We start from the raw sequence: 20,920 nt of genomic DNA on the forward strand, positions 1-20,920 counted from the left end.
GCAACAAGAGAAGCCACTGCAATGAGAAGCACACACACCTCAACGAAGGGTAGCCCCCACTCGCCACAACTAGAGAAAGCCCACGCGCAGCAACGAAGACCCAATGCAGCCAAAAGAAAATACATAAATAAATTTATTTTAAAAAAAGTGACATTGAATTGCGTTTATAAGTTGAAAGGGATGATCCAGAAGAAAGAAGATTGTGATGCAGGAGATTTAGAAAAGGATAATAAGAAGAGTAGAATCCCTGAAAAGACTAAGATGATGAAATTCAATACAAAAGTAAAGTGGTTGGCCTTAGATGGCTGGTACCCGTCCCGCACATTAATTGAAGTGAAGGTTGAATAAAGCACTAATCACATAATTTGCAGGGACCAGTTTAAAATGACAATGTGGAGTCTCTTGTTCAAAAATTATTAAGAATTTAAGAGGACTTCCCTGGCAGTCCAGCGGTTAAAACTCCACGCTTCCACTGCAGGGAGCAGGGGTTGGATCCCTGGACAGGGAACTAGATCCCGCATGCCTCGGGGCCAAAAAATAAAATAAAATAAAATAAAATTTCAGGACTTCAGCAGAAGAGCATTAACCCAAGCACAGAGCCCTTGTAAGCTCGGGGACCGTTCAAATTTGTATGGAGTATGTGATGACGACGGAGTTGGGCTGTCATTTGGGCAAGTCCCTTCTTTCTGGGCCTCAATTGACTCATTGAAGGGTTAGAAGAGATGACTAAGAACACTTTCCGCTTCACTGTTCTACAAGCTGGGAGGTCGTTCCCATAGGAACAAAGTTCGTGCCTTTTTAGCTTCCAATCCCGCCGGAGTTGGACCTAGGGCTTTCTGGAAGGCTCCATAAAAAGCGTCTGGTGACCATAGCAACTCACACCAAACTCAGGGGCCCTCGTCTCCGCCCACAGCTTCACTGATGAGCTCTTTGATTGGCTTAGCAAGTCGACCAATGGCCGGCGAAGCGGGCTGTTTGCCGCGCGGTGAATGGCTGCAGGCCGGAAGAGAGGCCGGAAGAGAGAGCTAGCAGGGGGGCCTGGGCGGCGGGGCGTGTGCGTGTTTCCGGCTCCGCTGCGGAAGGCGGAGGACTACAGCGGTTGGACCGGACGCGACCCTAAAGACCGGAGAGCGCGGGACGCGTGTGCGGAGCTCAGATTTCGGAGCGTGGCTAGTGGCCGGCACGATGGGCGGAGAGCAGGAGGAGGATCGGTTCGACGGCATGTTGCTGGCCATGGCGCAGCAGCACGAGGGCGGCGTGCAGGAGGTAACGGCCCGTGCGGCGTTGGCTCGGCCTGGCCCACCGGGGGTGCCCCAGCCACGCTCTCTCCGTCCTTCTCTGCTTCAAGGGCCGAGATACACCCCTGGGCCTCGCGAGCTTTGGGATCCCCCCCACATTCTTACTGCACTCCAGCTTCCGGCCTGGCCTCCTTGCCTCAAGTCTTGCACTCGTATCAGTCATGGGACCCCGGGGCCCCTCAGTAGTTCCTGTCTTAGCAGCTCCGGCGTCCCTGCACCCGTCCCTGGAAAAGACCCAGAGTCTTGGGATCTCTCCCCGCTCCCCCCCGCTTATTCTCCCACATACTCCTGGCCCCGTTTCTTTTCTGCTGGCCGCTCCCGAAGAGCATCCTTTAGGATGAACTATTCTAGACATTGAGATTTGCATGTACCAAGACTTGGAACGAGCGGAAGAATGTGGGCGGTGTGTGTGTGGGGGGTGGGGTGGTTATATTAGCACGTGGTCTTTTTAGGGCATGAATGGGGGACTAAGAGACCTGTGTTCACAAGCGTTCTACACCACCTACCAACTTGAGACCGTTCCACATCTCCAGGCCTCAGTTTCTTTCTTTGAGACAGAGCTACGAATCCTTATTTCCTGAATTTGTAGGAGAGTAGTGTGTTGAAGTGAAGGACAGTGAGGAATTCTCAGTAATCAGGCTTGAACATTCAACAAGTATCTGTTGAGTGATCGATGTGTGCAGGAACATAATTCATGCGTAGTGACCAGACCCAATAACACGTAGTGTATGAAGGATAAAGACCAACTAATCGGGATTCTAGAGTTGGTTTTTTTGAACCATGGAAAGTTCAAAAGGTAGAAAAGCATATCAAGATCAGTCTTTCTATAAAGAAACTGAAGGAACTTGCCCAAGATCATCCAAAAGGGTCCTAACCTAGAGGGGACCAGAATCCTTAGGCCGGTGTGTGCTTTCCACAGACCATTTCTGATTCTGTGTCTCTCTGGGGACAAGTTTTCATGGAGCTTTCCGTTCCCATTCTCTCATTTAGGTGCCTGTGGTGACCAAGGACTCCTAAGCCCTTTGAGGTGGGAAGAGTGCTATTAATTTGGAGATGTGAAAGGCTCCCATACCCCACCCCCCTAAATTGTTGACACAGTTGGATTTGGGAGTGAGTTCGTTTCTGAGTGAATTGAAAAAGTGTCTAGAAGCCGGAATTGAAACCATTGAGATAAATTCTAGCATCAGATTTAGAACCACTCACTTGGGCAAATAAAAAGGCTTAGTTATATGTGCTAATCTTAGGTCACTACTAGGTCTTTTCATTCAGCGAAAGTTTTATTGAGCATGTACTCTGAGTCAGATCTGGTGCTAGGCATTGGGGATGTAGACAAAGTCATGGTTCACAGTGCCTGCTTGTGAGGAGTTCACTCTCCCGCAGAGGGTCTCTTGCTCTGGGCGAGACACTGCTAAGGACCTCACCTCCATTACCTCCTTTGGTCCTCACAGAGGATCCTCACCTATATCCCTAGAAATAGGTCCTGCTGCTGTTTCTGTTTTATGGAGTTAAGAAACTTTCCCAAGGCCACAGAGCTAATGTATGTCAGTCTGATACCCAGACCAACGCTCTTAAATGACTTGGCTACACTGATACCCCAGCCAGAGTTAGTTGGTCTTAACCTTCTTTGAAGTGGCTTCATTTGTTCCCCTCCTTCTAGCTCTGCCCTAGTAACTCAGCCAGTGCCACTCTGGATGGGCTTTTTATTTTGTGGAGAGGAAAGCTGGATCCCAGGCGTTTCAAGCCCTGGATGCAGAGCAGTGTCCAATATCCTCAGGCTGCTTCTAGCACCACAAAAAATGTGGAACACATATACACATGCACACAAGAAATGAGAAATCTGCCTTTCAGGTGATCTAGGTAAGGTTAGGCTAGGCTTCCTGGCAGAAGTGACTAAGTCAGGGCCGGTTCTCTCATTTGGGAGGCTCAGGGTGAAACAGTCCAGTGCCAAGTTCCCTTCTAGACTAAGGAAGTTAGCTTCTGTGTAGGCGAGGGGCTCCCAATATGGCATCTCTACAGCTTTGGTCTTTGTCTTCTTTCAGCTCGTGAACACTTTCTTCAGCTTCCTTCGACGCAAAACAGACTTTTTCGTTGGAGGAGAAGAGGGGATGGCAGAGAAGGTGAGTGTTGGGGACCACTGTCCCTTGGGCAGCTCTGTTTCTCCAGAAGAAGAGCTTACTTGACCTTCCTTTGGCATAATAATAACCTATAGCAGAAGTAAAATGCCAAGGGCAAAGAGTCGGGGAAGGGAAGCAAGCTGTCATTTATTGAAGCCCCTCTCCTTGCCAAGTGCTTTATCTACCCTATCCCCATGGTCCTCTAGAAGTTTGAGAGGGGCAGATGTTACTATCCCCATTTACAAGTGAGGAAATTGGTCTGAGTTATGGGAGACCCAGGATTGGAGCTAGAGTCTGTTGTAAAACTGCCTTCTGCCCCTGACACCATGCTTTTTGCTTCCTTTTCCATTGAGGTTTTATCTAATTACCTAGCTGGGAGATGAGAGTAGGCAAATGTTAGAAATTGAGCTTAGAAGACAGAGATATAGGAAAACTCAAAGCCGGCTATCCCAGCCTTCCCAGATGCTGTAAGCAAAAGTTCAAGGATTTGAGAATTGCAGGGTTTAAAAATTTTCTTTTTTTAAATTGAAATAGTTGATTTACAATCTTGTGTTAGTTTCAGGTGAACAGAAAAGTGAGTCAGAAATAGATAGATAGATACACACACACACACACACACACATACAGATATATATATATATATATATATATATATATATACTTTTTAAGATTCTTTTCCATTATAGGTTATTACAAGATACTGAATATAGTTCCCTGTGCTATACAGTAGGTCCTTGTTTTTTATCTGTTTTATATACAGCAGTGTGTATCTGTTAATTCGAAACTCCTGGATTATCCCTCTTCGCCTTTCCCCTTTGGTAACCATAAGTTTATTTTCTGTGTCCATGAGTCTATTTCTGTTTTGTAAATAAATTCATTTGTATCATTTTTTAAGATTCCACATATAAATGATATCATATATTTATCCTTCTCTGACTAACTTCACTTAGCGTGATAATCTTTAGGTCCATCCATGGTGTTGCAAATGGCATTATTTCATTCTTTTTTATGGCTGAGTAATATTCCTGTGTGTGTGTGTGTGTGTGTGTGTGTGTACACCACATCTTCTTTATCCATTCATCTGTTGATGGACATTTAGGTTGCTTCCATGTCTGGCTATTGTAAACAGTTCTGCAATGAACATTGAGGTGCATGTATCCTTGAAGACCATGTTTTTCTCTGGATATATGCCCAGGAGTGGGATTGTAGGATCATATGGTAGCTCTATTTTTAGTTTTTTAAGGAACCTCCATACTGTTCTCCATAGTGGCTGTATCAATTTACATTCCCACCAACAGTGTAGGAGGGTTCCCTTTTCTCCACACCCTCTCCAGCATTTATTATTTGTAGACTTTTTGATGATGACCATCCTGACTGCTGTGAGGTGATTCCTGAGAATTGTGTTTTGTGGTATGGGTTCTGATACCTTGAACATCTTCTAATTCCTTAGGTTGTGATTATGTTTTTGAAGATTGGTAAATCATGTCACCTCACTGAACCGTGATTTTTATAACCTTGATATTTGTTTTCACTTAAATTTAAGAGACACAATAACAAGAAGGAGATATTTTGCAAACTGCTTTCTGTGGCTTCAGGGTTCTAACAAGCTGAAATGCTTGATAATGTGTCTTGATGGTCTGAGGCTACTCTGTTATAGACACTTTGGCCTGGAGTAGGAGTCCTGGGTTCTTGGTCTAGCTGTGTGGCCCGGTTGATTTCCCACCAATTCTCTGGTCCTTTTAATCTTCACATCTGTAAAATGGAAGAAGGTGGACTCACTGACCTGTAGGACCCTTTGTGGCTCAAATACTCTTTCTGTATTAGCACTAGCACCTCCCATTTTTCTGTGGGCCACGACCTTGTAATATCCGCATTCATTCATTTGTAAACTAATGTTTATTGAGCACTTAACACTTTGCCTGTGTTAGCTACTGTGACAAACCCTTCGAGATTATAGAGGTGAATACAGACAATGGTCTTTGTTTTCATGGATCTCACAGTGTAGCCCCCTTACAACCCCCCCCCCCCCAAAAAAAAAAACAATGAAGAAGTGACGGGTGTTAGGGCGGAAGTCCAGGGAGCATAAAATGGGGACTAACCTAGGTTGGGGGCTCAAGGAAGACTTGATGAGGAAGAGGTGCCTGAGGTGTGAAGGATGAGTAAGATAGCAGGCAGAAGGGAGAGAGATGAATAATATTGAGAAGTGGTGTCTCAGAGGTGTCACGGGGATGATGGTGTCACTGCTGTGTATTGGATATCTGCTGGTCCCTCTTAGACCTTGTTATGCTCCTCGGCTCTTTGTTCCCTTAGAGTCAGCTCTTTCCCAGGAGGTTGGTCCGACTCTTAGGCAGGCAGAAACCAGCCTAGCTTTCCTGCCTGGTCTCCATTTGTAACACCAGTAACTTCTTTGTATTGGGGACCTACTGTGCACTGGGCCACCAGATGCATCATCTCCAAGTGCGTTGGTTAAGAACATGTTCTCTGGAGCTATAGGCAGATGTGAGTGAATCCTGGTCTCCCCCTCTTCCGGCTTGACAGCTTTGTGGTGTTGGGTGAATCACTTTCTGAGCCTCATTTTTCTTCCCTGGAAGAGGGGATAATCTTTCCCTCACAGGGCTGTTTTAAGGATAAAAAGAGGTCATGTAGTGTGGCTGGCACATGAGGATACAAGTTCACAGACCCTTTTTTGGACCTCTTGGGGCCAGATGTGTTTTGGGATTTAGAATTCATTGGATTTTAGGAGGCAATACAGTGTGTATACTGTACATTACGTACAGTACCCCAGTCCAGGGGTCAGGAGCAGCATCATGTAATGAAACATTAATATTTCTACAGAGAAATGTGTATCAATATTTATACCAAGTGGGAGATATGACTCCCACTGTAAATGACTGTAAATACCTTCATGCTACAAACTTAGAGAAATACAAAAATACTTTTAGTTTTGTTTTTTTTTTTTTTTTTTGTGGTACGTGGGCCTCTCACTGCTGTGGCCTCTCCCGTTGCGGAGCACAGGCTCCGGACGCGCAGGCTCAGCGGCTATGGCTCACTGGCCCAGCTGCTCCGCGGCATGTGGGATCCCCCCGGACCGGGGCATGAACCCGCGTCCCCTGCATCGGCAGGCGGACTCTCAACCACTGTGCCACCAGGGAAGCCCTACTTTTAGTTTTTATAGCTTCGGGGCTCGGCATTATGGATTCGGATAAAGCCATAATGATCTAATCAGTATTTTATTGACATAGGAAGAGATGAATGGACTAGTGAAGCAAAATAGAGAATCCAGAAAAAGTCTAGCACGTATGAGGATTTAAGATGTGTCCAATAAGGTAGGTAATTCAGTTCAGTAGGCAAAGGATGATTTAATAATTCATGCTGCTACAACTGGCTACTGGTAAAAAACCAAAACGTGTACTATACTGTACCATCTGTTTTACTCATATCTAAAAATAAATTGCAGATCAAGAAGAGCTTAGTAAGGGGGCTTCCCTGGTGGCGCAGTGGTTGAGAGTCCGCCTGCCGATGCAGGAGATACGGGTTCGTGCCCCCGTCTGGGAAGATGCCACATGCCACAGAGCGGCTGGGCCTGTGAGCCATGGCCTCTGAGGCTGCGCACCCGGAGCCTGTGCTCCGCAACGGAGAGGCCACAACAGTGAGAGGCCTGCGTACCGCAAAAAAAAAAAAAAAAGAAGAGCTTAGTAAGGAAAGCTGGGAAACTATGTATAACCTTGTGTGGAGGAGACCTTGCAAGGATAGAAACCTGGAAGCTACAGAATAAAAGGTAGCTGTTTGCTTCTTCAAACATAGAACACATGTGTGGCAAAAGAGACGTAATGACATATGAAGTCAGTTGAAAAACAATAGATCTGGAAAAGATGCATTGCAGAGGACAGATAAAATTTAATAGCCAATTTAATATGCAGGTACTCTTGTAAATTGACAAGAAAAGGATAAACAGAAAAATGGGCAATTCCATGAAGAACATGTGAAAAGATGCCTAAATTCAGTAGTAATCAAGGAAATGTAGGAGAAAGAAACAGTGAGATGCCCTTTTTTTTCTGGTCAAACTGACAAATATTTTTAAAAAATTGCTTACAGGGATGTGGAAAAAAGGGTACTCTTCAGACATTGCTGGTAAAAGTGAATTATCATAGCTGTTTAAAACCTTTTTATTATAAAAAATGTTCAACATCACTAATCATTAGAGAAAGTCAAATCAAAATCACAATGAGATGTCGTCACCTCACACCCATTAGGATGGCTTCTATCAAAAACCCCAGAAAACACCAAGTGTTGGCAAGGATGTGGAGAAATTGGAACTCTGGTGCACTGTTGGTGGGAATGTAAAATGGTGCAGCTGCTGTGGAAAACTGTATAGCGGTTCCTCAAAAAATTAAAAATAGAACTATCATATGATCCAGCAATCCCACTTCTGGGTGTATACCCCCCAAAATTGAGAGCAGGGTCTTGAAGAGAGATTTGTACACCCATAGCAACACTGTTCATGATAGCCAAGAAGTGGAAGCAACCCAAGCGTTCATTGATGGATGAATAAACAAAATGTCATATATACGCATAATATAATATTATTCAGCCTTTTAAAGGAAGACAGATAAGAGCACATATTGAATGATTCCATTTATATGAAGTTCTAGAACAGGAGTGTGTCTTCTCCCTCAGATGTGTCCCCCGGCCCTATGGTCAGGTTCAGGACCTCATGCCTTTGGATTTAGCTTAAATTTCCCTCTGGGGTCTCCCGGCCAGGCTGGTGGGAACCACCCTTTGCTCCCCTATCACCCAGCCTAGGTCAGGGAGCGCTGTGTTCAGGTATGCCCACTGAGCAGTCTGGGGCTATCTTTTAGAACTGGCCCAACCCTCCTCACCGCTTCCCCACTCTGCTGGTCTGTGGTTCCCAAAGATGTGTCCAGTGACAGAAGCTTGGCTCTGACAGCCTGCCAGTTGGTACTTCTGCGTAGGCTACGCGCTCCCAGGGGTCTCTACCTGGGGCTGGGCCTGGGTAAAGCTGGTGGGAGGAGACTGGGAGGAGGGGTCAGAGGCTGCTGTGATTGGCCTTGACTGTGCCTGGTGGTTCAGCTCTGCCCTCATCTAACCTCCAGGAGCTAGGAAAGGACATGATGAATGGACGTAACATGATTCACTGGAGCTGGAAGAGGGGATGGCCCCGCTCCTGCCTCCCCTTAGCCACTCATTGGCAAATGGCTTGAGTTCAAGGTCCTGATTAGGGACTTGGGACCAAGGCCCTGTGGTGGAACAGCCTCTGCTGGCGTAATTGTGCCATGACTGATCCCTTCTGTTGATAGCAGGATGGCGTTCAGGTGGCTCATTTCTTTCTTACACACACCTCATTTTGTTAACCCATTTGGTTTGGGGTTTCTTTTGGTACCCTTTAACCTTGAAGAGCGTGGAGCTACTGCAGTGTGGCGTGAGGTTGGAGGTTTGAGGATAAGAGGAGGAACTGGCCTCAAATGAATGAGAGGCCACAGGGCATTTGGCAGAACCCTAGATCTGGGAGCCCATGCTGACTCCGGTGACCCTGAGCCCCACGTGATTCCCCTCAGCTCTTGCAGATCCCTTTCTCCCTCCAGCCATGGCTCAGAGATTCTTGAAAGATGGTTTGTTGACCGCTGATCATGTGGTGGGTGCCCTGTGAGGCCTCCTCCAGGTGTGTGGGTTGACACAGAGTTGGGTTTCCTAAGTTGGGTAAATTCCTGAGCCTGCCAAAGGTGAAGAGGTGAAATTCAAGAGACACTTGAGCTGGTCCTGGAGGATGAGTAGGAGTTTGCCAGGCAACCTGGGAGTAGGGGCAAGGACCCTATAGGCAAAGAAGAGCTGTGTAAGACTGTTTGTAGAAATAATAAGATAGAAGCACAGAGAGACGACCTCAGGGTCACACAGGTAGGAGTAGACCAGGATCTCAGATGTAGGTGTGACTCTCACGTATGCACGAGAATTGGCCAGGAGGGCTTGTTAAAAATACAGATTGCTGGGCCATAGCCCCAGAATTTCTGATGCAGTAGGTCTAGAGTGGGGCCTGAGATTTAGCATTTCTAACAAATTCTGGGTGACGCTGTTGCTGTGGGTCAGGGGAGCACACTCTGAGAGCTGCTGGTGTAAAACATGAGGTAGAACCATTTCTCCCATTGTATTTTCATAGCAGAGAAGGTGCTTCTCCCCACCCTCCACCAGCTGACACTGAGTTAGCCTCAGCCAGATGACACATGTCATGAGAGCTGATGAAACTGGGGCTTAGAAAGTGTCAAAGTTGTTTACTTGTTCAAGGCCACAGATCCAGACAGGTGGCACCAGTATTGGGGTTGCTCTCGGGCGACAGGAAGACCAGCTAGCAGGATGTGCGTTGGAAGCATCCTGGGAAGGTCTCATGGGAGAGGCAGGATTTGAAATGGATAGCTTGAAGGCTGAGGAGAGGAGGAGACTACCTTTTCCCTCAAGAAAGGTCTCCATGGCCCGAGAGCGGGGGGGAAAAGCTTCTCAGAGGGGCTGAGGCTGGAGTTCTGCTTCCAAAAGCTTCACACCCATAATGAAGGACTTTTCAGAGCACTTATCATTTGGTCTGCACAACATCCCTGTGAGGTAGGGACTCATCCTTGCTGATAAGGAATCTGAAGCTCTTGACAGGTTAAGTAATTTGCCAAAAATACAATAGCTAGTGCATGACAAAGCCTGGATTAGAGTGCAGGTTGTCCAACTTCAGTGTTGGGTCTTAGTCCCTGGACTGCCTTGTTTTTTTTTAAAGTGGTCGCTGTTTATTGAAGCAGATTCTTTGCAGGTATTCTTATTACAACTCAGTGATACAGGTATGTATTAAATCCCATTTTGTAGATGTGGAAACTGAGGTTCTGAGTGCAGTGCCTTGCCCAGGCACTCAGCAAATAGAGATAGGACTAGCCTCACGTCTTGGGACATGTCCTGTCCCCTGATGCCTCATTGCCTTCTCTTCCTTCCTCAGCTTATCACACAGACCTTCAACCACCACAACCAGCTGGCACAGAAGGCCAGGCGGGAGAAGAGAGCTCGGCAGGAGACTGAGCGGCGGGAGAAAGCGGAGCGGGCAGCCAGACTGGCCAAGGAGGCCAAGTCAGAGACCTCTGGGCCCCAGATCAAGGAACTGACTGATGAGGAGGCCGAGAGGCTGCAGCTGGAAATTGACCAAGTAGGAGACGGCTTCTCTCCCCTGCCCCCCTGATCCCCATTGGCACTAGAAGTGGGTACCCTCTTGCCAAATGTTTTGCCCTTTGCCACAGAAAAAGGATGCAGAGAATCATGAAGCCCAGCTCAAGAATGGCAGTCTCGGCTCACCAGGGAAGCAGGTGAGATGGACTGGGGCTGTTCAGGACTAGCAGGGGGCTTGGGAACTTCTGGGGACTCTTCAGCCTTTCCCTTTCTCTGTAAAGCCTTCCCCTTCCCCACCCCACCCCTCCTTAGCTTTGGGAATCCTCCCCATACTTCAAGATTCCACACTGGACCAAAGTGGGTTAAAAAAAAAACAAAACCCGCTGGCTTTAAGCCTTGGCAGGAAAGCCCAAGAGCCAGGGAGGGCAGTTCCTGTACAGGCACCATTTGGGTGGGCTTGGGTCCGTGGGCCCAGCCTGGCCCTTCATGGTGGATTACTCTGACACACCTGGGGCATGTTCCCCTCGGGGCTCCTCCCATTGACTTGAGTCCAGCTTCCCAAATAATCCTTGGGGCACTCATTTGGCTTTGCAGAGGTTCTGGTCTGAGACTAGGGTCTCAACCCTAGAGACACAGAAAAAGGAAGTTGATCATTTTTTGTCAGCCTGGTTTTATTTTTAGAACAGCCCTCCTGATGGCCACCTCATGACCTGTTCTGTGCTGGGCTTTCTTCCTAAGTCCTTTGGCTTGAACTGCCAGCTAGGTGGGTCCCATGGGTCCATCTCTGACTGTCACCGTCCCCCAGCTGTCACATGGTCTAGCAGTCTGAGCTCAGGCAGAGATCAGAACAGGTTTTACCTCTGGCTCCTAGTGGGCCGTGGACTGGGCAGGGACCAGGTCTGTACTGTTCTGTGGCTGTATGCCCAGTGCCAGCCCTGGCCCTGGCCCAGTGGGGTTCAGTCTGGGTCTGTCAAGTAAGTTGCCGAGTACCCCAACTGTGAGCAGGAGGCTGAGGAGGCTGAGGAGGAGGAGGACGAGAAGGACAAAGGGAAGCTGAAGCCCAATTTCGGCAATGGGGCGGACCTGCCCAATTACCGCTGGACCCAGACCCTGTCGGAGCTGGACGTGAGTGCAGGGGCTGGGGCTGGGGCTGGGGCTGGGGCTGAGGTGAGGGAGCCAGCCTGGGGCCTCTCCTGACTGCTCCTGCCCCGTGCAGCTGGCAGTGCCCTTCCACGTGAACTTCCGGCTGAAGGGGAAGGACGTGGTGGTGGACATCCAGCGGAGGCGCCTCCGGGTGGGGCTCAAGGGGCAGCCGGCGATCGTGGACGGGGAGCTTTACAACGAGGTGAAGGTGGAGGAGAGCTCGTGGCTCATCGAGGATGGCAAGGTGGTGACGGTGCATCTGGAGAAGGTGCGAGAAGCCCCACCTCCTGGCCTGTGTTGTGACTTAGGGAGAGGGGGCTGCTCCTGAACTCGGAGACTGTGCTGGGGGCCTGATGGACATACCTTTTTTAATCCCCACAACGAGACTTTTAAAGTAGGTCTGTCTAGTTTTAGAGTCAGGAAAAGGGTAGCTCAGAGATTTGCCCAGGCTTTTGCCTCTAGGAGGAGGTGGAGTTGGGATTGGAACGGTCCTTAGTACCAAAGCCTTTTCCTTTCCATTAGGTTTGTACATGCATTCAATTCAACAAATCCTTGAACACCTACTACGTGCCAGAGACTGTTCTAAGCGCTAGAGAGAGAACAGTGAACAACACGTAGAAAACTGCCCGGAGGAAGCCTACGTTCCCTCCCTTACACCCTCAGAGAGCTGGGATTACAGACACCAGTAAATGAATGTGGTCTCTGTAAAGTGCCAGGGGTCCAAGGAAAGCATCCCATGGCACATACCACCTGACCCAGCCTACCTGACTGGCCTTGGCTGCCTTTGTGCCCTTGCACTTGCATTTCCTCCCACCTGGAATGTCCTCCTCTGCTTTTTAATGTGGTTTACTGCATATCCTTAAAGGCCTAGCCCATCCATGTATTGCTCTGACCTCTCCCTCCACTCTGGATGAATATCCCCCTCTGTACTTTTTTTTTGGTATAAATTTTATTTATTTATTTATTGGCTGCTCTGGGTCTTCGTTGCTGCACATGGGCCTTCTCTAGTTGCGGCCAGTGGGGGCTACTCTTTCATTGCGGTGGCTTCTCTTGTTGCGGAGCACAGGCTCCAGGCGCCTGGGCTTCAGTAGTTGTGGTGCACCGGCTCAGTAGTTGCAGTGCATGGGCTTAGTTGCTCCGCGGCATGTGGATCTTCCCGGACCAGGGATCGAACCCGTGTCTCCTGCATTGGCAGGCGGATTCTTAACCACTGTGCCACCAGGGAAGTCCTCCCTCTGTACTTTATTCTTTCCGTTATCATGCTGATTTGTGACTGTCTCCGTGTCTGTCTCCCCCAGCCACTGGGGAGGGCAGAGGTCTTGTTCATTGGCACCCTAGGTCCCAGTACAGGCCTTCGCAGGTCCCCAGTGCAGGATGTGGATGAGAGAGAGTTTGGTTCTGGAAGGGTTGGGTGGTGGTTCCCAGGGCACAGAGCAAGCCACCACCCATCCCCCGATGGTCCTCCTCTTCCTCTCAGATCAACAAGATGGAGTGGTGGAGCCGTTTGGTGTCCAGTGACCCCGAGATCAATACCAAGAAGATCAACCCTGAGAACTCCAAGGTGAGCCCTGGCTGGTTGGAGGAGCTTCGGTTGGGAGGTGAGGGGCCTAGGTGGCCCCAGAGCTTCACCCGTCCCTGTCACTGCCTGCCCCCCAGCTGTCAGACCTGGACAGTGAGACCCGCAGCATGGTGGAGAAGATGATGTACGACCAGAGACAGAAGTCCATGGGGCTGCCCACCTCAGATGAGCAGAAGAAACAGGAGATTCTGAAGAAGTGAGCAACTGAGAGATGGGGGTTTGGGGAAGGTGTCTGGGGCTTGGACCTGGGTGACAGCAACGAGTGTGTACTGAGCGGAACACAGGAGCTGGCCCTGCCCCTTCCAGGATGAGCCAGCCAAGTTTATGGCTTTATAGCCTTGGCTTCCCTCCCCTAATCAATTGCTCAGGTCATCTTGAGGGCAAGGCCACCTCAGGGTAGGAAGGCATAACAGGCGGTCATTGTCACTGACAGAAAAACAGTGCCAGTGTTGGCACCTCAGCTTCCAGCCTCAGGTCCTCAAATGGGCCTTAGAGAGAGTCCTTGGGGCCCCACTCCTGCCTGGCCTGGCTCCAAGTTGCTCAGAGTTCTAAAGAGATTAGACCTCATGTGGGGAGCTAAGAGAAAGGGACTGATTTGGGGGAGACGGATGGCCTGTTTCACCTTCTTCCTACTTTCCCTCCCCAGGTTCATGGATCAGCATCCAGAGATGGATTTCTCCAAGGCCAAATTCAACTAGCCCCTGTGTTTGCCTCCCTGAACTCCTGGGGCTGAGCTCCCAGCTACCCACCTCCCTTTGCCACCCTTCCCTGGGACTTGTGGGCCTCAGGGCTGGGGCAGGCATGGGGCTGGCCCACACACAGGTCTAAGAGCATCATGGGAGAAGGGCTGGGGCCTTGGGGATGTCTTGTCGTCCCATTTAGTCTGCTGTTACACATTAAAACTATTTACCCAATTCCACCTGTGTCCTCTCTTCCCTCTGGCCTTTCCCTGGGGGACAGGGCTCTTATGGCTGCTGCTGGGATCTGGGGGCTTTTCTTCTAGCCCAGGTTCTGCCATGTGATCTAGGGCAAGTCCTTGCCCCTCCCTGGGGCTCAGTTTCTCATTACTTAAATGGGGGATTCAAACAAGTCTTTTAGTCTGTGTATGATTCTGAGCAAAAGTGGCTAAAGGGACCAGAACATATGTCAGATTCTCAGAAGGGCCCATGACTCAGCAAAGTTTAAGACCAGCCCGGCTTGATTCCATTTTCATCTCTTAAGACAATTTCCCACAGCACTGGGTCTGTCCTCTAGCCCTGGAGCAAGTATTTCTAAAACTACACTCTTTATTTCCCAGGGGCAGAGAGCAGCAAAGGCTGGGGAACCGCCCAGGCCTCAGATTGGCTCTGTGTGTGGTGGGGATCTGGCCGGGAAGGCAGGGTGAAGCCCAGTGGAGCCTATTGCGTGTCTCTGACCTGGACCTCTGCAGATTTTAGGGCTTCACAGAGTGAGCCACTGAGGGAGTGCCAGGGCTGGAGAGGTGTTCCCTTCTGCCTAAATCCAGCCACCAGAGCTGACCCTTTGGTGGGAGAGTACAGGTCACAGTGCAGGGTGCCACAGAGGTCATGGTTACAGCAAGAATGTCTAGGTTGGCTTGGCCAGGGTGCTATGCTCTGTGGGCCGTGGGTGACCCCTGAATTTCTGGAACACAGCATGTCCTTTTGGCATTTCAGAATAGCTTGTTAAAGACTTAAAGAAGGTATGCAGTGTTTGGTTTTGTCTGTTTACCAAACTTATAGACCCTCTTTTCCGGGAATGCCAGTAGTAGTTCCCAAGGCTAAGCTTGGAAAATGGTGCTCTCGGGCCAAGGCTAAGATGGAAGGACTGTGGCATCACTCTCCTACTCTCTGTCCAGCAATATCCCTGGGCTTCAGTGTCCTGTGGTCTTTTTTTTTTTTTTTTTTTTTTTTTGCCGTACGCGGGCCTCTCACTGTTGTGGCCTCTCCCGTTGGGGAGCACAGGCTCCAGACGCGCAGGCTCAGCGGCCATGGCTCACGGGCCCAGCTGCTCCGCGGCACGTGGGACCTTCCCGGACCGGGGCACGAACCCGTGTCCCCTGCATCGGCAGGTGGACTCCCAACCACTGTGCCACCAGGGAAGCCCCTGTGGTCATTTTTTCTTTATTTATTGGCTGCATTGGGTCTTCATTGCTGCGCGTGGGCTTTCTCAAGTTGCGGCGAGTGGGGCTACTCTTCGTTGCGGTGTGCAGGCTTCTCATTGCGGTGGCTTCTCATTGCGGAGCACAGGCTCTAGGCGTGCAGGCTTCAGTAGTTGTGGTGTGCGGGCTTAGTTGCTCTGCGGCATGTGGGATCTTCCCAGACCAGGGCTCAAACCCGTGTCCCCTGCATTGGCAGGCGGACTCTTAACCACTGAGCCACCAGGGAAGTCCCATGGTCATTTTCTTTACCTTCTTTTTTTTTTTGGCCATGCCATGTGGCATGGCATATGAGATTTTAGTTCCCCGAATAGGGATAGAACTCATGCCCCCTGCAGTAGAAGTGCAGAATCCTAACCACTGGACCACCAGGGAATTCCCGGCCTGTGGTCATTTTCAATTGCAGAGGCCTTGACCTGGAAGAGACAGCAGAGCCTAAGGAAAGGGGCCAGTTTTATCACTGGTACTGGGCCCTGTGATCATGGCCACAAGGGACCATCCTGTGTGTCCAATAGGAAACTGAACAGACAAGTACAGTTTTTCCAGTCACTTTCCAAAGGGTGCCCATGAGGGCAATAGAAAGTCTGGGTGGGGGGTGCTGCAGGTGAAGTGGGGCAGTGAGGGATCCTGGACACCTAGCTTAGCATCAGTCAAGACTGGGCTGCTGGGCCTGCTCTGGTCTCACTGAGAGAACAAACACACCCCTGTGTGCGAGGAGAAGCCAAGGAAGATCCTTCTGAACCCAGCTGGGCTCTGATGTCCAAACGGGGAGCCTGCTTCTACCCCAAGCAGGTCAGCTTGCCAGCTTGGGGGCACAACTGCCAAGAGGCCAGCTTCCAGATACAGAGCCACAGTTACTAGCTGCATGACCCACTAAATTCCTTGACACCTCTGAGCGCCAGCACCTGTGAAAGAAGAATGATTTTTCCCCCCCCCCACACACTCCTGGGTTGCTGGGAGTGCTGAGCAGACCCCAGTGACCCTGAGTGCTGTCCGCACCAGGGGGAGGTGGAGGGAGCAGCAGGTCTGAGGTGGGGTGGGCTGACAACGTGCTCAGGGATTTGGGGAAACTGCAGGGATGGCCAGAAGCAGGCCAGCCTACAGGCAGTGAATTGGGGCAACAGAGGGAGTCCAGGCAGGCCTGCCTAGAAGGACCTCTCTGCCTAGAAGGACCTCTCAACGATGACAGAAACCACTCGGTAAACCCTTCTCAGGCACACACACTGTGACTGGCTCTATCTCCTAGAACTCACCGTGAGCCTGAGAGATGGGCATCACTGCTCTCAGTTTAGCCTTCTGACCTCAACCCCACGACACTAAGCCAGGCTGGATACTCTATGATGTCTCCTGCTCCGGGCAGCAGTCAGGCAAATGGGACAGAAAGGACAGTATCACAGCCAAGATGAGCAGAAAGATGTCTATTAAGTTTTGTACTATAGTCACGTTAGCATGTAGAACATCAGCCGAGAACCTAACTGCTCAACAGAACCTAACATGGATTGGGCACTGCCCACAGAATTCCGGAGGCCCTGCCTGCCCCCAAACCCAATCCATTTAAGACAAGCTTCTTTTAGCTGTTACCTTCCCTCCCCGCTGTCCTGGGGAGGGGGAGGTTTGCATGATTGGTTATGGGGTGTATGGTACAGGGGGAGCATGTTATGGGGGCAGAGTCAGGATTCAGTTCCAGAAGTTAACCCCTCAGTCTTTGCTTTCCATGACCTAGGCTTCCTGAAGACTGTGGGCAGGAAAGAACAGGCCCAGGCAGGGGTCAGGCCAGCGGAGGACGCGGGGGATGTGGGCACCATGGCCCAGTGAAATGCATGCGGTCCAGGAACCAGTCAGCCAAGGCAGGAGGAGCCAGAGTGGGCACTGCTTCTGGGCTCATGGCCTCCCTCCCACAAAGAGGGTTCTGGTCCCTCTCTTCATGCAGTAGATGTGCTTCTCTCAGAAGGGGGTTGCGGTCCCTGGGCCCAGTGCGGGTTAGCAGTAGACCTGGAGCAGGGGTGCCCCTGAAGAGTCTGTGTCGGTGCCCTGGAAGGATGAGTCGTGGCTGGCTTGGTATCCTGAGGGGAAAGGGAGCAGGAAACAGAGGCTCAGAGATGGGGAGGGGCTCATGCAAGTCCCTCAGGCAGGGAGAAACCTGCTGAGAAGGAGCAGAGGGGGACCTGAGCCTGGGTCAGTCTGATCCTGGCTGGGTGATCCACTCAGTTTCTTGACCTCTCTGAACCCCCGTCTCGCTCTCTAAAGGGTAACGACCCTGCTCCCAGGGGCTTGCAAAAGCCAAGAGGACAGCAGTAGAAACCACACATGGTGCCTTCTCCGCACCAGTGGATGGCCTCCTCACCCGCCCTCCACTGTCCTCTCCAGTGACCTGGGTTTAGATGCAGGTTCGGGGCACCTGCCCGCCCCCGCTCTGGTTCAGGGGCATCCCCCTGAATCGCTCCCAGCTGAACCTTTAAGCCAGTTTGCAGGACTGGGATGGGGTCTAAGGCTGCTCAGGCTTCTCGTCCCTTTCTGATCCCATCCTCACCCACCCCAGGAGGAAGCTGGGAGAGGGGCAGGTGGGGGGCTGCTAGGGCAGTCCCCTCTCCTCTCCACACTTTCACGTCAGGACCAAACCTGGGGCTCCATAAGGCCTCAGCTTCCTGGCGATGGCATCTGCGGTCGTCTCCTGGGAGATCTGCACTGTGAGTTCTAGGGAGGGAACACGAAGGGGCAGTGGTCATTATCACATCCTTTCAACCCTATACCCCACTTCTGCCCCCAGCCCATTGAGAGAGGGGCCATTCACCCCTGGGCTGGGCTAGGGAAACGATGTTTAAAACAAACAGTGTGTGTGTGTGTGTGAGTGTGAGTGTGTGTGTGTGTGTGTGTGTGTGTGTGTGTGTCGGTCTGTCTGTGCAGGGATGAGTGGGTGGGTAGGGGTTTTGGTTAGGCCAGGTCAGAGGTCCAAATTCGCATGGGTTCCTGGGTCCTGTTAACTAGGCTAGCTGGTTGGGCCTGAAAGCTACTCTGGCAGGTGGTAGCAGGGGACAGAAAGAACCTGTTAGGGGATGTAGGAGAGTGGAGAAAAAGGAGGAGGAAGAGCTGGGACCGGCTGAGGGTGGACCCACAGTGGCCAAAGACCCCAGTGCAACCCTCCCTGTCCAGAGCCTCCTCTACTCTGCCCCTCAGCCCTGTGGGGCCCCACCTACCATCCTGGCTGAGCCCTGAGCCCACCATGGTCTCATGGCCACTGTCAGGGGCAGGGGCAGCAGAGGCAGCCACTCTGGTTGAGCGCCCCTCTGTGGTCTGCGGGCGGGCACGGCTCTTTCGGGTACTGATGCGAATGATGCCGCGTACCAGGCGGCCCTCAGCGTCCTGCTCATCCAGGTGGTAGTCCTGGGTGATGCTGCTGATAAGGTCCGATATCTTACTGGTCTTCTCCAGGAACACAGTGTCTGAGGTGCACTTGGCCAGCTCGTCGATCTGGTGTACACTGAACAGCTCTGTGAGCTTCTTGAAGATGAGCACATCGATCTCTCGGCTGGACATGGAGCCACTGCCTATCTCGGGCAGGTCCAGGTCCGACTCGTGGAAGGAGTAGTACTCCTCAGAGCCTCGGGGGCTGCTGGCAAGGGTGCTGGGCAGGCTGTGCCGCATGGGTGGGGGGTCGGCCAGTGGCTCCTTGCAGCAGGAGTCCGCGTCCAGGGCTGGGGAGGTGGTGCTGCGGTAGGGATACACAGGAATGCCTTTGAGCTTGACGTCAGGGTAGCTGAAGCTGCTACCCATGGCCGACTTGAGCCGCTGGCCATCCCGCCGGCTGGGAGGGGCACGGTCAGGGCTGGGGGGCACTCCGTTGTGCTCCTTGACCCAGTTGGCTTCAGCAGCCCTTTCAGGGGAGTCCCCAGCGGACAAGCAGGGGCTGCAGCCCCGCACACAGGCTCCACAGCGCTGGAGGCAATCCCGGCAGCGGCGGAAGCAGAAGGCGGCCCGGCACCAGTCCCACACCCAGGGTCGCCAGAGCAGGCAGCAGGCTGGGGGCTCAGCAGCCTGCTCAGCAGAGCCAGAGATGAAGGTAAGGCTCTCGGGTCCATGGTGGCCGGGATCCTTGGGGTCTGGCCTACGGGTGCGGCGGCTTGGTGGGGCCCGGGATGGCTCATCGTATGTCTCCAGGCATAGCTCCGTTGGCCGCTCCCAGGGTCCCAAGCGTGGGGGCCCAGATGATGGGCGGGGGTGTCCAGGGCGGGGCATGGCTCACCGCATGGTTTGCCGTAGCCAGGCACCTGTGGGGGAGAGGCCAGGAAGGAGTCAGGATCAGAGGTCAGCGGCGAGCTCCTGCACTATGACCTGAGGAGTTTCAGACTTCTGGTTTCTGAGAGCTCTGTGATGTGGATGGGCCCAAGTATGCCCAAGAACCCTGTCTAGTGTCCCCTTGCTCCCCAGAGAGGAAGTTCTCTCTGTGGTCTAACTATGTATCAGAATCTCCTGGGACTTCACACCCATTGGGATGGTTACTATTAAAAACAGAAATGACAAGCATTGGAGAAGATATGGAGAAGTTGGAACCCTTGTGCATTGCTGGTGGGAATATAGAGTGGTATGGCTGCTGTGGAAAACAGTGTGGAGTTTCCTCGAAAAGTTAGACATAAAATTACCATCTGATCCAGGAATATCACTTCTGCGTATATACTCAAAATGATTGAAAACAGGCACTCAAACAGATATTGGTACACCAATGTTCACAGCAGCATTATTCACAATAGGCAGAGATGGAAACAACGCAAATGTTCATTGATGGATGAATGAATGAACAAAATGTGCTCTATACACACAATGGAATATTATTCAGCCCTAAAAATGAATGAAATTCTGATACACGCTATAACACTGATAAGCCTTGAGACATTACGCTACATGAAATAAGCCTGACACAAAAGGACAAATATTGTATGGTCCCACTTACATGAAATATCTAGAACAGTCAAATTCACAGAGACAGAAAGTAGAATGGTAGCTGCTGGAGATGGGGGAGAATGGAAAGTTAGTATATAACGGGTAGAGTTTCAGTTTGGGAAGATGAAAAAGTTCTAGAGATGGATGGTGGTGATGGTTATACAACAGTGTGAATGTGTTTAATGTCACAGGACTATAACGTTAAAATTACTTTAAAACATTAAAATGGTAAAATTTATGCATATTTTACCATATAAAAAGAAAAATCTCCTGGGATCTCACTTTCTGGGCAACGGTCTCCCTGAGTTTCTTCCCACTGTTGGTAAGCCCAGCAGTACAGAGCCTCTGAGTCTGCTCAACAAATGCCTTTCCATTGACTTGCTACAGAACCTGATCATTACCACCTTCCCTTTCTTCCCCTCCTCTTTCAAATCAGACATGGGAATCAACAGGTCCCCGGTCAATGTTTCAGTATGGCTCAGATTTGCGCTCCTATCAACATTTAACATCAAGCACTGTTTTGCTTCCTTTGACTAGACAAGAAAGC

The 20,920-nt window shown here is 50.8% G+C and overlaps 2 protein-coding genes across 2 annotated transcripts; one reads left to right on the plus strand and one right to left on the minus strand.

Moving 5' to 3' along the window:
• Positions 1-1,157: 1,157 nt before the first annotated feature.
• Positions 1,158-14,197, plus strand: NUDC (nuclear distribution C, dynein complex regulator). Its single transcript, XM_079697630.1, has 9 exons — positions 1,158-1,266; positions 3,338-3,415; positions 10,398-10,601; positions 10,693-10,758; positions 11,567-11,686; positions 11,778-11,972; positions 13,182-13,265; positions 13,361-13,479; positions 13,930-14,197. Exons 1-9 carry the CDS (start codon positions 1,186-1,188, stop codon positions 13,979-13,981), a joined length of 999 nt encoding a protein of 332 aa, XP_079553756.1. The 5' UTR covers positions 1,158-1,185; the 3' UTR covers positions 13,982-14,197.
• A 2,654-nt stretch (positions 14,198-16,851) lies between these two features.
• Positions 16,852-19,671, minus strand: KDF1 (keratinocyte differentiation factor 1; the record flags this gene model as incomplete). The annotated part of the gene is made up of 3 exons (XM_079696926.1): positions 16,852-17,501; positions 18,058-18,132; positions 18,633-19,671. The coding sequence occupies 3 exons, from the start codon at positions 19,669-19,671 to the stop codon at positions 17,419-17,421; spliced, it is 1,197 nt and encodes a 398-aa protein (XP_079553052.1). The 3' UTR covers positions 16,852-17,418.
• Between the last annotated feature and the right edge of the window lie 1,249 nt (positions 19,672-20,920).

This window comes from Hyperoodon ampullatus (assembly GCF_949752795.1).
Source record: "Hyperoodon ampullatus genome assembly, chromosome: 2".
Lineage (NCBI taxonomy): Eukaryota > Metazoa > Chordata > Mammalia > Artiodactyla > Ziphiidae > Hyperoodon > Hyperoodon ampullatus.